This window comes from Perna viridis, chromosome 8 (genome assembly GCF_037379345.1).
Source record: "Perna viridis isolate PV_CMFRI_1.1 ecotype Kerala chromosome 8, ASM3737934v1, whole genome shotgun sequence".
Taxonomy (NCBI): Eukaryota; Metazoa; Mollusca; class Bivalvia; order Mytilida; family Mytilidae; genus Perna; species Perna viridis.
This window is the reverse complement of record NC_142452.1, coordinates 29,063,866-29,079,481: the sequence shown is the minus strand read 5'-3', so window position 1 is coordinate 29,079,481 and position 15,616 is coordinate 29,063,866. Positions and strand designations below refer to the sequence as shown.

Here is a 15,616-nt window from a genome sequence, read left to right as displayed (position 1 = left end):
TGGGATAACTAAAATAATACAGACAAAGTAACAAAAGTAAATGAGCAACTTGAACTCCGCTAAAAACTGGCGACATGGACCATGTGTAGCGGTAGGGTAAGCGTCCACATAAAATGACCATAATAAAACATGTATACAAAATAACCAAAAAAAAAAAACGAGCAACTCGGACTCAACTAAAAACGGAGCATGGACCAGGTGCACCGAGAAACAACCGCTGAGCTGTTCATAAAAAGTCAAGTGCAGGAAAATTTTGACACGTTAAACAAATCAGTTCTCATGGTGCAGATGAAAACAAAAAGTTTTTACTAGCTTCTGTATGATTCGGAATTCTAGTAACAACTACCAATACTATGAGCAAATAAATGTATAAATGAAATAAATAGTCTCTGCTCTTACATGGAACCTGAAGATTATATTAAACCAGGATTTGTAAAATCAAGCCCTGCATGCGCAATTATTCTAGAATAAATATGGTCCTAAACTTCATACATACATATTGATATAAAGAAACTGAAGACAAGGAAAATAAGGAAAACAAGAAAAAAAAAAAATAATAAAAATCCGTGAATTCAGGAGCTCCGGAAGGGTAAGCATGACCTACTCTGCTCTGCCAGCGGCACCCGACACAACGCTTTCGTGTTGTATACTAGTCGGGCTGCATATTTGTTAGTGGAAGCAAGCCCCTCTGCTTGAGCCGAATACATGCCAAGCAACACTTATCGCTTTATCATGTAAAAGTGGAAAAAAAGAAAGAAACAGTAAAGTATGTTGGGCGGACGGTCGGATGGACAGAAAAATAAGGAGTCTACAACAAAGGAACACGTGACACTAAAGACATCCGACACACATGTGGAGGATGATGTAAAGAGACGCTAAGGAAGCATGCCTTATTTAACATCGAATTTATGAATTATTGGTTTCTCGTCTTATAAATGAATGGTATTTTTTTTGGTCGTTTTATAATCTAGTTAACATAAACCATAACAATATAAGGTATAATACTAAGTACAAACAATAACTTGAAGATATTAAAGTGCACTCGTTCTTGGGGAAGACGTGTTAAATTTCAACTTAAAAAATCTTTCGAACAAAGCGTAAATATACACAGAGATGCAGACTGAAATATGACATGTATAAAAATGTAACGTTTGACGTAAAACGTATGTATTCCCGATCGAAACGCCAAACTGCACACGCTCAACTATATTCAAAATCAATTTGTCCTGCTCCCTTGTCATGCTTGATTGATACATGTTCTTAAAGACATTAGATAACGGATTGATAGTGGTGGGGATTAGGTGTACTCTTCTCTCCCCTTTATTCTTCACCCAGCTTTGATCGGCTATTTCGACATCCCGGAGTTGCGATGTCTTGACTTGCTCTTACCAATGATTGGCGGTAAGTTGAGTGGTCGTTTAGTCTCGTTTATAACGGAATCGAACGTCAATTGAACATTGTGTAGTTGCTTGCGAGGTTTCGTCTCCGGGTATCTGTTGTCCGTACTGAAAACACCGCCATAGCTTTTTTCTAATAATGTTTTCTTCATCCGCTCAGCGTTCGCATGTCTGTTTTTGCAAGCAACCATAGCGAGTGGTGGTAGTTTAGCATTTTTAAGTGGGAAAGAATGCCGCGATTTGAGCGCTTTACTATCGTTTTCTGAAAATGATATTGCACTAACCGAATGCACATCTATGCCGATGGATTCTCCGGCAAGCGTTGTCAGACTGCCAGTAGAAGATATTTTAGGCAAGGAAAATCTGGGTGTAATCTTATTCTGTTGGATGGACTTTTGTGGACTTTTTCGATAACTAAAATTCGACTGGTCGTCCTTTTCAACGTCTTCTATGACAGACTCCTTGTTCTGTGGGTAACTTTCATATGTCTGTGCTTTAGAAAGAACATAAGTTTGTCGAAGTGGTTCGTTGCATCGAATGACATTGGGAGGGAGTTCTGATAGTGGCGGAAGTTGTATAGCAGACGTATCGCACCATACCTTGTGATTCCTACAATATTCAGGAGATTGCTTCATGCCTTTTATCAACGGAATTAGGCTTTTTAGTCTTACGGCATATAATCGTCTGCCAACCAAAGTATTCAGGGTATGGTTGGGAACTTTTTCAGGAACAAGTTCGTGTAAATCAGGGTTCTTGTCGGACCGACTGGTTCGAGAAGAATAGCATCTCAGATATTTATCTTTGATTTTAGAGCGAACAGCTATTTCGAACATACTTCCAACAGCACTCCTACTTAGCAAACTTGTTTTTCTAATCTTCCGTCTGTTTTTTGTTCTTTTTGTATCGAGTTCAAGTCTTTCCTGGAATAGTTTGAACAATTTTTGCAAGCCCTCTTCTCTTGAAAGTGTGACATGACCTCGCCCACGCTGTTTTATACAGCTAGGAAAAGTTGGCATTATATTAGAAATTTGATCGTTACACCTTAGAACAAGAAGTATTATTTTCCGGTATATAGAGTCAATATTTTTGTCTTGTTTCAATAACTCGTCTGTTCTTTTTTCTATATTTTGTATCATTTGAAGCTCTTTTCTGATGTCTCTCACATTTTCCTCACAAAGGTTTTTCCAGTGTGTTATTAATCTGAAACGTATAGAAAACAACCGCGGGGTTTATTTTCCAAATTGCATCCTTACATTGTAAACGAATGAATTGTTTAAATTTCGCAGTAAATAAAATGGCCTGGCCTATGCTAGGCGTTATGGTGTTCCCAGAAAAAGCAGAAAACGCATATTCTTTTGATAAAATCTTGAAAACTGGAACAAACAGAATCAAGTAATAGAAAATAAGCAGTTGGTCATCCAGCTGATGGTACAGGAAACCATATAGTATTTTAAATATGACTGAATGGAACCACTACGTACATGAAATAACATTTATAGAGTACACAATGAAGCACGAACTCTTTCATAAGATCAAAATCTTAGACGGCGTCCATGTTTTAGAGAACACCCCCCCCCCCAAAAAAAAAAAAATCTCCGTTGCAAACAAATTCTTGAACTTCAATCAAGTCTTACTTTGCATACTTAAGGTATGTCAAAGACGGCAGTCCGAGCTAAAAGATCGTTCCGATAGTGCAAACGGTTGCTGAAAATATGTTGGTCGTGATTGCTTTCGAATACAACCAAAATAGTCTTTATGCTTACCCTCTATTTGTTTCGTTATCGTCTGGATCCACTTCAGAACGAACGGGCCCAGGGTCTTTGTATATTACCTGTACTTTACACTCTACAAATCAGTAAAGCGAAATATAAGAGAGTCAGAACAACGAAATAATGTCAGGACAGCTGAACTGGTTGGCTGTGTGCAAACACTTTCTTGGTAACATTCGTAGAATTTGGCCACCCGTACTTGCTCCCACTATCAAATATGCAACACGACTAATATATTCGAGAAAAAATAAAACTGATCATGGTTAAATACTATATCGCGTATAAACAAAGAACAGTGTTTGTCACTGAATAAATGATGATGGTATACCAAAATGTCAGAACCCCCTTTTTCTGGACCCCTTTTCAAAATCTCTGGGTTCGCCCTTGCAATACTCCAAATAGTCATATTCGCTGAGGCTTTAGGGAGGTGACTAAGCAAAATAAAAGAAAATGTCTCCCTAAGATTGCATAAATATTTGGACTACCGTTGCTGCTAATAGCAACCACACTTGCAGTATTAAACTTCACAAAAATAATTTTGACTATTACTTGAGACTTATGTATCTTTCCTTACCATTAACACAACTGTCATCGCTATTACTTCGGTTGTTTGAAATATCTTCTGACATTTTTCCAACGTTGTTTACCCCTCTAGAACAAAAAAATCCGCGAAATGACGTTAGATGACGTCCCGGCATTCATACATGTACCAAGAAACGCTAAAATACATAGTTACAAATTTTAGAGAAATGGTTTAGTCAGTAAGTAAGTAAATTCTTTATTTAAATAGGATAACTAAATTAGAGTACCATATATTTTTTATTTTAGGCCCTCTAAAACACAAATAATCTGAACAACTATATAACATATAAACAAAAACGTAAGTTCTATATATTTACGTGAATAGACAGTTCCCATTAAAATTTTGCGGCGATGTAAAAAAATACTTCTTAAATAAATCTAAAAATTTAGAACATTTATAGCTATTGGTATTTTAACAGCCGAAAAATGAAAGGATCTTTTATAAAAATGTGTATAAAGTATAGGTAGAAATATGCCATTGTTTGATGAAGATCTTATACTGTTCTTGCGCCAGTATAGTCTGGCATCAATCGATAAACAATAGGCGCGGGTACAAGGACTGACGTGCCGGGCGTACGCCCCCTCTAAATCGGTAAAAAAAAAAAATTACAAGTTTCACCCCATAATTTTTTGCCTTGCTGTGTATGGCATTTAATTCAATTAACGCCCCCACCCCCTAAACTCAAATCCTGAATCCGCCCCTGAACAATTTTGTACATTAATATAGATTTTTGGTAATGTAATCCATCAAGAAATGATAACCATGTAAGTGTAGAAAGATGAAACAGAATAATCACAATTCAATACAATTCTAGCAATTCCATTTTTGTCATTTTATAATTCTGTCAGAATTTTGTTTTGAAACACATCCCCAGACTGTACTACAAAAGTCTTTACAAGGAACAATGGTGACTTATCTTTTTATGTACAAGAAATAACTCATTGATTCAAATGTGATTTTATAAATTAAACAATTAATACAACAGCTGACTTCATCAATAATTTGAGCTTCCCAAGAATCACAAAATGGATCCTGTAAAATAGTAATTGCTGCCAAAATCCAGTACCCTAATAGAGGAGCGAAAATGGCCAATCAGATTCGAAGATGATCTCTGGCAGACTCCTCAATTTAACAAGATGTTTCCAACCTATGCTGTTTCTTTGTATAAGGTTGCCCATATAATATTTCTGTCAAGTTTATTTACCATTAGTCCAGGAACTAGAAAAGTAGTCAACATATTTCACAAAAGGTTACAACTGCAACTTTGAGAGGCTTCAGTCAGTTATTAACGAGCCACTTGAAACAGAGGCTTTTTTAAAGAGTCAATGGAAGTTTAAGCATCTTTAATTTCAGATGAAATGAACTTTAAACTGAGCAGAAGTAGATTCTTGGACTTTCTCAGATGGCTATTTCAATCAATAATGTAAAGGTTGGATCAAGAGATTTTGAAATGGGGTGGGGGTCCCAGGCTCAGAAAGAAATGAGCCTGTTAATATTGAAATCAGGCTGTTAATATTGCTCATATCTTGGCCCAAATTTTGCACAAAACTAACATGTAGAACCTAATCAGTATAAAATCCCCTGCCATTTCTGTCAAATGAGTTTTAAGCAGCTGAGAAGATATTGTATGTTTAGAGATGAACAAGGAAGAACAGATGGAAAAGTGATGATTTCCACCTTTGTGTGGTGATTTATCAATAAATATACACTTATAGTACTCATGTCATCCTCTTTGTCCTCTTAATCAGCCATCATTTTTCGACTTTTTATTGGAATATAGAGGATGAAATACCAATCTATTACACAGTTAAAGAGTTGTAGGGCATCAATTTGAGGAAATAATGCCTGAAATGGTGTCAATCACTTTGATTTCTCTGTAATTATATATTTCATTTTACAATGTTGTAAATATTTTGGCAACCTTCACATTACTGAATGGAAATATAAAATAAACAAAATAAATTTAAATTTCATACAATTTTTATTCTTGAATGATACATCAAGAAAAACATGTATAAACCACATGACAAAGTGATATGCACACATGTAATATGAATTACAAATTATGTCAATGATTTTATGAAATACTGTCAACCAGGAAATTTTTGTGGCAGCTTTATATTCTTAATTTTTAGAGTAAGAGCTGTAATGTAAACTATTTTCTTTCACAGATTTTATTTATTTTTATGAAGATATTAATTCAAGCCTGCACAAGAAAATTAAATTGAAAAACTACCAAAAACAAGACAGCACAAAAAAATTTTCTGGTTTACAGATTGTGTAAATGTGAATTTTGCATAACTGATTTGATAGCACTCATTATAGAAAGTTTTTGCAACATGCCATTTATCAATTGGTTTGAGGTTACATCATATTTTGGCAGATTTAACATATTACATTCTTAAAAAAACACAGATATGCTTTTTTTTAAATGACAGAACAACATTAAAACAACACTATTAGATGAATATCTTGTCATATTCCCTTAATTCATCTATCTCAAAATAAATTACCAATATTAGTGTTATATGAGAAAATTTCTATGAGCTTCTTCAATACTATGAAAATACTATTGTTCGTGGGGTACCGATTTTCATGGATTTCATGGGTTAAGTAAACCACAAAATTTTATTCCCAATGAAAAGGATTATTTACTTTAAATTGTATGACAGAATCATGAAAACCACTAATTCAAGAATCCATGAACTTGTGCTTTTCCCCTAAACCATGAAAATTGATACCCATGAATATAAGTTCTTTCACAGAAGTCATAAGCACTAGTACCTCTAAATTGAAAAAAAAAATTACATATGAGCTTGCACTGAATTTTTAGGTCATTGTAAAACTTTTTTGATAAATAAGCACTTAATTTCTTTAAAATAATTGTCTTAAGGATGGTACTTAGGTAATGCTATTTTATTTTGCTAAAAAAAGCAGAACATAACAAAACTTGTGTTTATGCAACTGTCAACCTCACTTTAAATCTAACAATAAAATTTAGTATCCACTACAAAAGAGTAATATTTTAAGACTGGTTTCTGAACCTTTTATATTTTGTTATAATTGGTTGGTGTTACTGTCTGGATTTAATACAGAAATGCTAGTATTTCATTTCCCCATGATGAATAAAGCAATCCAGTATGATCTTCCCTATTTCATTTTCGTCACTTAAGTGTTATACAAGTATAGCGTAATTAACTATATAGCATTTATAGCATACAATGTACAATGTGAAGTATGAAGCCCTATACCTGTTTTATGCTATACCAGTACTCACAATATTGATAAAAATAAAAAAAATGGAGAGCACATCTGATTACTTTATTCATCATAGTAAAATCAACTACAATGTCCACTTTCATAGCATCAGTAATCATATAAAATTGAAAGTCCCGCTCCTAAATATTTACTTCTACAGGTCCTTTCATTTAAAAGTTTTATGGAATGAACCCAGGCTATATAGTGATAAAAGATCGAGTATGGGTGATCACAGCTACAATTTTGTAAATATAACAAGAGTTATCTTCTCTTGAGAACAATTTCAAACAAACCAATCACAAGTGTTTAAAAAAACCACTACTTCTAAACAAATACATCAACAAGTTAGAAAAAATATCACAGATAAATAATATTTGAGCATTAAGACAAAAGTAAATGATTTAAACACAGTGTTGAATTTACAATATAAAAATAAACCTATATAAAAATTAACAGTGAGCCCTTTAAGAAATCTGCAACAAGATATATTAAAGTTCATAGAACATTGAAGTGCAAGGATGACTTTGATAGACATTATATACTACAACAACAACATATAATTTACCATATGGTCGACATTTAAAAACATAAAGTGAAAGCTGCAGCTATAAAGTGAAAGCTGCAAGCTGCGGTCAAACAGAAAAAAAAAACAACTTCAAAGTGTAGATTATCAATCATCACTTTCAAAACTGAAAAAAATTTAAGAATCTTCTCTCCAAAACTAGCATGTCATTAAATTAGCACATTAATTCATAATCACTGTGTGTATGTGATTTGACTTCCACCTTGGGTCTTTCTTATTTTGTTAAATTAAAAAAAAATTTCCATTGGAGAGACGTACTATCAGATTTCAATAGAAAATATTTTTTGATATTAACATGCTCCATGAAGCTTGCATGCAAAAAATCAAAATTTTACTTCCTTTAAAGGAGAAATAATTAAAAATAATCCTGCCTAAAAGAGAAATCACTTTCACGTTTCACAACAAACTTCAAAATTAAAAACAAAACAATTAGATACTAAATTTCAAGACCAAGAATGTATGCATCACTATTTTTATTCCCAATGAAACATTCCAGCACACTGAACTTCACGAAAAGTCCTCAATTGTAAGTAGTTAGGACAAAGTCGTTATAGAAGCATCCAGCTGAAGAAAAAAGGGGGATTTTTACCTTTGGAGGCTACTGGAAGCATGATTCTTTGAATCTATGCCACTACAACCATACAAATATGGTAATGGCAAACCAATCATGGCAGTTGAATAAATATTCATGAAATTAAATCGTCAAAAGAGCAGTCACTCCAGGCAGTAAAAATCCACCAATAATGAAAGAGTGTAATAACTTCAGTTCTTGGTTGTCCATCAATTAGCCTTACTGTTAGAATTAGTATTTTATAAACCATGTTGTGTTTATTCTTCATCAGGATAATCCTTTCTAGCACCAACTGGCCACCTTCCTAGTGGGGAACCCCTCTGATAAAAGAAAAAACTAGTATCATCAAAAATGTTTCATCAGCAAGACATATCCAAGCACAATTTGGTCTGAACAATGCAATGACAGTTATTTTAAATGAAAATTATGTAATGTAGATGTGTACAAAGTTTACTGATAATGTTCCTTGACTATCTTTGAATACTCTTTTAACCATACATGAAAATAAAACGAGCTCTGAAGCACAAGATACATCAGTCCCTCCTTTTTGTTAACTAAAGTTCCATAATTCTAATAACAAGGCATTAATGAAACATTAAGTGATAGCCAGCCACATAATGGTGAAAAAAGGAGATGGTAAAATGTTCAAAATGGTCTAACTCAAAAACTGCCTTTTGGATTTTGCTGAAAATTTAACTCACATGTATTTTATGGGTCTCAACAACTGTACAAAATTTTAAAAAAATCATCGATCGTTCTCAATTTATCATCTGTAAACTGTTGGGAGATGGACAAACAAAGGACACACAAATTTTTGAACAGTATCACATAATTTATCAGTTTGTTTTTGCTACAAAGACGTATGTCTCCCCCTCCCCCGTTTTAAAGTTCAAATGGGTATAACTCCCACAAAATTTGTTGGATCAAAAATTCCATGGTAATATACACAATTACATATCATGTTCTAACTACGTACAAAGTTTATGAAACTTGGTCAGTTGTTTCCGTGGAGTTGCACTTACAAACGTGTGACTGACAGACAGGCATGTGGGGAATCAGAACTTCTTTACATGAAGTCAATCATTTTAAAAAAGATTTTTGAAAGCCCTCAAATTGTTTTGAGTTATCTAGCAGTGCACAAGGATATGTCTGTCAAAAACAGACTTTAAAAAACCGTCAATGAAGAATGACTGAATGATCTGTTATAGAATATACCATTACTACATATTCCACTAAATATGAAAGATATCAGACCAAAGTCTTTTAGCTCCTTCACAATATAAGGAGGTAGACCTAGGGTAAGGGACACATCTCATGAAATCAGTGATATGTTTGTATTATAATCAATTTCACTAAAGCCTCTCAAGCTTTCATTTGAAACATAATAAAATGAATCCAAGTTAATTATATGCTTACATAAGATTGATGTAAAATGCTGAATACAAACGTTCCATTGATTTTGACTAGTTGTGTCCCTTACCCTAGGTCTACCTCTTTAAAGGGGGGCAAAATAGCAACATTCTTACTTTGTAGAGGGATCAAAACAAGAGTTTCATTATTGTGTATTTAAAAAAGACAAAGGAAGCAATAAGCAATTCAATGGCTAAACTTGATTTAGGGAAATGTGAAACTGACTGACAGATGGACCTACAGACGAACAAGACTACTGTAATATAGCCCTACTCTAATGAATGGGGGTATAATAAGATGACCACTTCAAAAGAGAAAACATACCTGTGCAAATACATTAAGAGTTCTTGCATCATATAACATCTTCATAACTTTCAAACTGTCTCTCATTGGAGCATAGTCAGCAGGGTACAGCCCATCCTGATAAATAACAAAAAGAATGGTATAATCTCAGAAAAGTGTGAAAACTAGTACCTGGCAAATTGATTTTTTGCACTAAATAACATCATTTTTTTAACTTGTGAAAATTGATAACCACAAATATATTCACTTGACAGAATCTGCAAAACTATGAAAATCAATACATTTACAGTTCTCGACGTTTTTTGTACCCTACCGATGCACCTGGTCCATGATTCAAGTTTTTAGTGGAGTCCGAGTTGCTCATTTACTTTTGTTACTTTGTATGTATGATTTTAGTTACTTCATGTTCTTTGTTGTGTATGTCTGTTTTCCATGTCTGGTCTTTGTCCCTTGATTACATTCTTTTAATTACCGCTATAACCTTGGTTCCCTTGATTACTCTTTTATAGTTGAAATTAAAGATCGTTGGAAAGTTCAGACATTTTGTGTGAACCAGGACCCTGATGCTTGTGGTAAATTTCACAAAAAGGTAGAAAGTACAAAGTTCGTCATAAGTACCTGTTATTAGATGTATTCACATTTGTTGTCACTATTTAGAAAAATGAAACCACCCTTCATTTCAAACAGCAATGACATCCTAATGTAAAATTACATTGTTTCTCCGACATCAAAAGGTCATTCAGAGACAAATCCAAGGTCATTCCGAGACAAATGACAAGTGTGAATTCATGTATGACATCATAATACTATTTCTATTATGACATCATTACTGAACATTTTTGACTACTTGTCTCTTACCTTGTCCATCCTTTTCTCCTGATCCTGGGGATTTTTCTCCAGTAAACAATCCCTGACTTTCTTGCTCTCTGGTTCTGGTAAGGCAAATGCATAGTGGAGAGGGTATCTGTTGTTCTGTAGACAATAAATCAGTGATAAGTTAGAGTGAAAAAATCTTGCAATACTTAAGATAATTCATGATATAGACAACAAGATGTTGCACATTATGTCTGCTAAGGATACCCCACTCAACTGTTTTTTTCAAACCTAGAAAGGGGAGAAGACACAGTACAAGGTGTTGATGCCAGACATACTGGCACTTCACTACTGTTGTATAAAACTATAAAATGGCAAATATTTTAAAAGTTAATATGACAAACTGTTGTAAATAGGCTTGGAGAGTTTATCGTGAACCGTCAAAATGAAACAAGATAAGATGAATACCCTGACAGCTATATACTGCCATGCTTTGAAGTTAAAAATGAATAAGTTTTAAATATGTTCAAAGTGCTCTAAACCTAACTTCCACAGTTAAATTTTCATAATGATGTAACCAAACTTAAAGGAAAAAGGCTTCAAAGCAATGGGAAAACCTGTGATGTAATAATTGAACTGACAAACAGAAGAACAGACTCAAAGTAGATGTTGGCTGGGCATTAAAAGTGTAGAATCTTAAGTCACTTACATTATCTGGTAAGGTCTTGAGTGCTGGTCTTGTGGTACATAAATACTCAATGATGTCATACTGTTGGAATACAACAGCTCTTGTCATTGCTGTAAACCCATTCTAAAATAAGAAATTTTGAATTGAGGTACTAATAAAAGATTTTATCATGGCTTGGTAAAATTTTGTTTGTCTGTAGAGTTTTATATGGTGATGTTTCCTTAGATTTTACTGAACACTTTCTTTGTTTGCTTGAAATTTGAATATCTTATCCTGAAATGAATACCATATAAATGGTTGTTTTTGCAGTGATTTACATTCAGCTATATTCGTGGTTGTGCTGGGTCAGGAAAATAGAAACATGCGAATAATTACATTTACCAAAAACAGAAAACTTTCCACCTACAGAGAAAAAGACACTTATTAAAGTATATGCACTCAAAGTAAATGCAATGGCTGTCCTAATTTACTAAAACCAAAAGGATACACAACATTTCATACTAAAGATATCCTGTCATCGAAGGGGAGATAACCTTCAATACTTACCCTATCTCGGTAATGGGCATTGTAGAGCTCTTGTACTACTGTCAGTCCACAATCATCAGATGCTGCCTTCATTACCCTCTCTGCATACGCCTGTCAATTGAAAAAAAAAAAAAAAACAGTAATTAAGTACAAGTCTTCATAAAAATTAAGCAAAGTTACTTAATAAAAAAGGTGCAATATAAAGTCAGAAAACTGTGCTCTTGGTAAGTGTTCTCTTAGCCCAAAAAAAAATATGCTAGGTTCTCAGGCCCTGCCACATCCCTAAAAACCCTCCCACATCAGCGATTTTTATTACAGTAAAACCTGGAAATTTGATATCCATTCCCAAAATTTTCATATCCAGTCCTGAATCGACTTTTAATTAGTCAACGGATTCATCTGCATGCTTGACAGAAAGGTAAAAAATATGATGTGAATGAGGCTGGTATTTAACATTGATCATGAAGAACAAAAGTATGTCTCGTGGCGATGGCTCTTATTTCTTGCCATATCTCATATTCGAGTAAAGTTTTAATGCCATGGAGTACTTTATTTAACTTCACAACAGCCTGTACGTTTACTGGATGAAATTTCTTGAAAATAAAAGAAAATTTGCCTCTGATAAAAAAAAAAAAAAAAAAGAAATAAGCCTCCTTCCTGCATCAATTTTTTAAAAAAGTGGCCGGCCTGGGAATCCAGACATTTTTTTGTATGGCCTAACCTGTACTGTTTATTTTCAGTACTTTCAATGAAAGAATTTTGGCTTTTTATTAAAAATGGCAAATCTGGTCTTCACTCCTTAGTTTTAAAGGTAAAATGTCGAAGTGCTGATGTTAATCGTTTTTTTCTTTCACCATGTATCACCAAATGCCAGATTCTTACAGAGATGGTCACTTGTTCAACTGTTATCAAGGCTTTATTTTACCAGGTTGACCGAGCAGAAATTAAATTTAACAAGCATTCTGAGAAAAAAAATGCATTCAACTTGATCTTTAACTTGTCATGGTTAAGTGATGTACCAAATATTTATCTTATATCTGCAATCATGACAAAAAAAAACAACAAAAAACCAAAAAAACCCAGAAAACTAATGGTATGTTATTGCATGAATATTCTAAGGCTTACATTGCATGGTATGCATGCATATTGCAGATGTAGAAAAATGAATACCCATACTTACAAAGACATCATTAAAGTTGAGCCATTTCTTTAAATTGTATCTATCATTTTCTTGTAACATTTCCATAAGGGATTTTGAAGAGCTCTACAAAAAAAAAACAAAAATAAAATTAAAAATGAACAATATTTATCATTACATTAAAAAGCATGTTAAGTTGAAGAAAGTTACCTACTCTAAAAATGAATACATGTAACACCAAGGAATTTTGGCATTTCAAATTTTCAGAATTTTGTGCATCTTCAACAGAATTGAAATATACTGTACTTTCTCATCTAAAAATACATACTGTAAAGCATAGATTTCAGGTCGTTCTTATTTTTGCTATTTTTACAGTAGACAGAAAAGCCCCAAAAATAATACACTTGAAATTGATTTTTAGAGTGATATACCAAATATATCAGCATTCCCTCAAATAGACGCTGACAGAAGCTGAGAAATCTGTTGTAGAAAAGTGTAACTGACGGATTGACAAGGTAATTGCAATAAACCCCTACTCTAATGAAAGGGGCAAAAGTTTAGGGTTTATATATAGCCACTTACTTCATCATTAATGCATGTAATATCTTCCTCTCGACTGAAATTTATGGCAAATTGAGGTAGCAATGTTGGTACCCCAGTCTCAGAAACAACACTCTTTACAATAAACTGAAATAAATAAAGAAAGAAATGCATCTTAAAAATAGCTATTTACAAGAATAAAATAACTTTTAAAAACATTAATAAAGTAAATGAATTTCGAGAGAATTAGATATATTATCGAATGAACTTTATTGTGTGTATGTGTGTTGTTTCAGTTCAACACCACCGCAGATTTCATATACCTGTCCGCAGTCCGGAGATGTTGTTCATTAAAGTGTCTTTGTGTTGTTATAATACTTTTTAGTTTGATTTAGAAGAATTGTCATCATTGAGTTGCCATGGATTTTATAACTTTGTTGTTGGGGCCATCTAGAAGACTTTTGGTGATCTCTGTTTTGTAATTAGGTTGTACGCTGGTGCATTTGTTAAGTTTTACCAGATTTGTTCTTTTTCTATTATACAAAATGTTTTAATATCTGTGTTTGTATTAATTGATTTTGAGTTTGTTGTCTCTGTTTTTGATTTCTCGACTTTGTCTTTACATGGTGACTTCACTTAATATTTTTTTTTCAAGTGAATTCAATATGTCAGACAAACAGACAGACAGACAGACAAAAGCCTTAAGTATAACCCTCTAAAAAACTATATTTTGCAAGACAACCCTCAAAAAACATGATTCTTGTATTTAGAATTACACTAACCTTATCAATTGCTTTAACAATCTCCGTACTGCCTTTTGAAATGGCTAACTCCTTTGCTGTCATTCCATCCTACAAGCATCATAACCTTGTATAAAATTGGTCAAATGAGGAAAATGAAGAATGTTAATAAGTGTTAAGTAGCACTCCAGTTAAGGATCATGCACAATGTGATTCATGGGTAAAAAGCCTACATATTTTTGTTTTTGATATTTTATTCGAAATGTCACAGAAATAAACATGTGGTTTTTCATATAACCTGTGCTCTTAGGAGATAAAAACTTTATAGAATGCACTGTAGATTTCAAAATTAAGGGGGATAACTCTGTAAATGGCACTCAAATACAATAGAATCTACTGGATTTTCAATGCAGATTATCTCGTAAGAGCTGGCAGATTTGAATGAATAATTACACATTTCATAGTATAGACCCATTAAACAACTTAATTACAAAAATAAAAATATGTAGCCTTTTTTGGGGTGTATCACATTTTTCAGATTTTGCATGATTCTTACAAAGACTGCTACTTAAAATCTTTCTTATCTTTGCCCTTACAAGAGTGGAAAATGTTGCAGATTCAGGTGGGTAATGTGAGTTGGAACCCCCTTAGGTTGGAAAAATTTTGTTAATTTCATGGAAAATTTGGGCAAAAATGAGCAACTAATAGCCTGAAACCATTCTGGTACCCCCTTTTCAAAATCTTTGGATTCCCACCCTGCTGTACTTTACCATATAAACTACACCATCACTAAATATATTTTAACAACTTACAGAATTTCTGTCCACCAGAGCAGATCCTCGAGTTGTCTGTATTAACCACTGTATATATCGTACAGATAAACCTTTTTCTATTGCTGCTAGTAATGGAGTATTCCCTGCCTAATTTGTTTAATTTGAATTAAAGTTGATTGTTAAATAAATCACAGATACATCATCAAATTGATCGAATAATAATTCAGATTGAAAATGTATACCATGAATATTTTATTTTGCAGAAGTACTTTATTTTTTATTTGCTATTTGATAAGAGGTGAAAGAAGCACACATGCATTTGAATGTCATTTATCAATCCATGAAAATTATACCAAAAAATCTGTTTATTTAAAAAGAAGAAAGTTGCCTATTTTTTGTGCTATTTGGTAGGAAATTTGTCAACCAATAATTGCAGTAAATTGTAGCTACATTAATCTTTGCATGATTTGATAATAATTGAAATGATCTGTTATAACAGGTAAATTTCCGGTCCTTAACAGACTT

The 15,616-nt window shown here is 33.2% G+C and overlaps 2 protein-coding genes across 3 annotated transcripts in view; both read right to left on the bottom strand.

Moving 5' to 3' along the window:
* Window positions 1-191: 191 nt before the first annotated feature.
* Window positions 192-3,855, bottom strand: LOC148610117 (uncharacterized). The gene is made up of 3 exons (XM_088542219.1): window positions 3,741-3,855; window positions 3,161-3,242; window positions 192-2,597 (listed from the first exon to the last, which is right to left on the bottom strand). The coding sequence occupies exons 1-3, from the start codon at window positions 3,793-3,795 to the stop codon at window positions 1,346-1,348; spliced, it is 1,389 nt and encodes a 462-aa protein (XP_088398345.1). The 5' UTR covers window positions 3,796-3,855; the 3' UTR covers window positions 192-1,345.
* A 1,856-nt stretch (window positions 3,856-5,711) lies between these two features.
* LOC148610116 (uncharacterized) overlaps window positions 5,712-15,616 on the bottom strand; it is a 41,221-nt gene continuing 31,316 nt past the window's right edge. For both annotated transcript variants that reach the window (XM_088542215.1, XM_088542214.1), the window contains exons 15-23: window positions 15,131-15,238; window positions 14,361-14,429; window positions 13,621-13,725; window positions 13,081-13,164; window positions 11,922-12,011; window positions 11,397-11,498; window positions 10,733-10,846; window positions 9,896-9,991; window positions 5,712-8,481 (exon numbers count right to left, since the gene is read on the bottom strand). In XM_088542215.1, the coding sequence (XP_088398341.1) occupies window positions 8,419-8,481; window positions 9,896-9,991; window positions 10,733-10,846; window positions 11,397-11,498; window positions 11,922-12,011; window positions 13,081-13,164; window positions 13,621-13,725; window positions 14,361-14,429; window positions 15,131-15,238 (831 nt within the window). In that variant the 3' untranslated portion in view covers window positions 5,712-8,418. The remainder of the gene's footprint in view (window positions 8,482-9,895; window positions 9,992-10,732; window positions 10,847-11,396; window positions 11,499-11,921; window positions 12,012-13,080; window positions 13,165-13,620; window positions 13,726-14,360; window positions 14,430-15,130; window positions 15,239-15,616) is intronic.

Bases quoted from the DNA above. Each gene is read 5' to 3' on its own strand.
- LOC148610117 (XM_088542219.1), bottom strand. From the start codon at position 3,795: ATGTCAGAAGATATTTCAAACAACCGAAGTAATAGCGATGACAGTTGT. The intron at 3,243-3,740 runs GTAAGGAAAGAT...ACTGATTTGTAG, and splicing joins CGATGACAGTTGTGTTAATG to AGTGTAAAGTACAGGTAATA. The intron at 2,598-3,160 runs GTAAGCATAAAG...TATACGTTTCAG, and splicing joins GATAACGAAACAAATAGAGG to ATTAATAACACACTGGAAAA.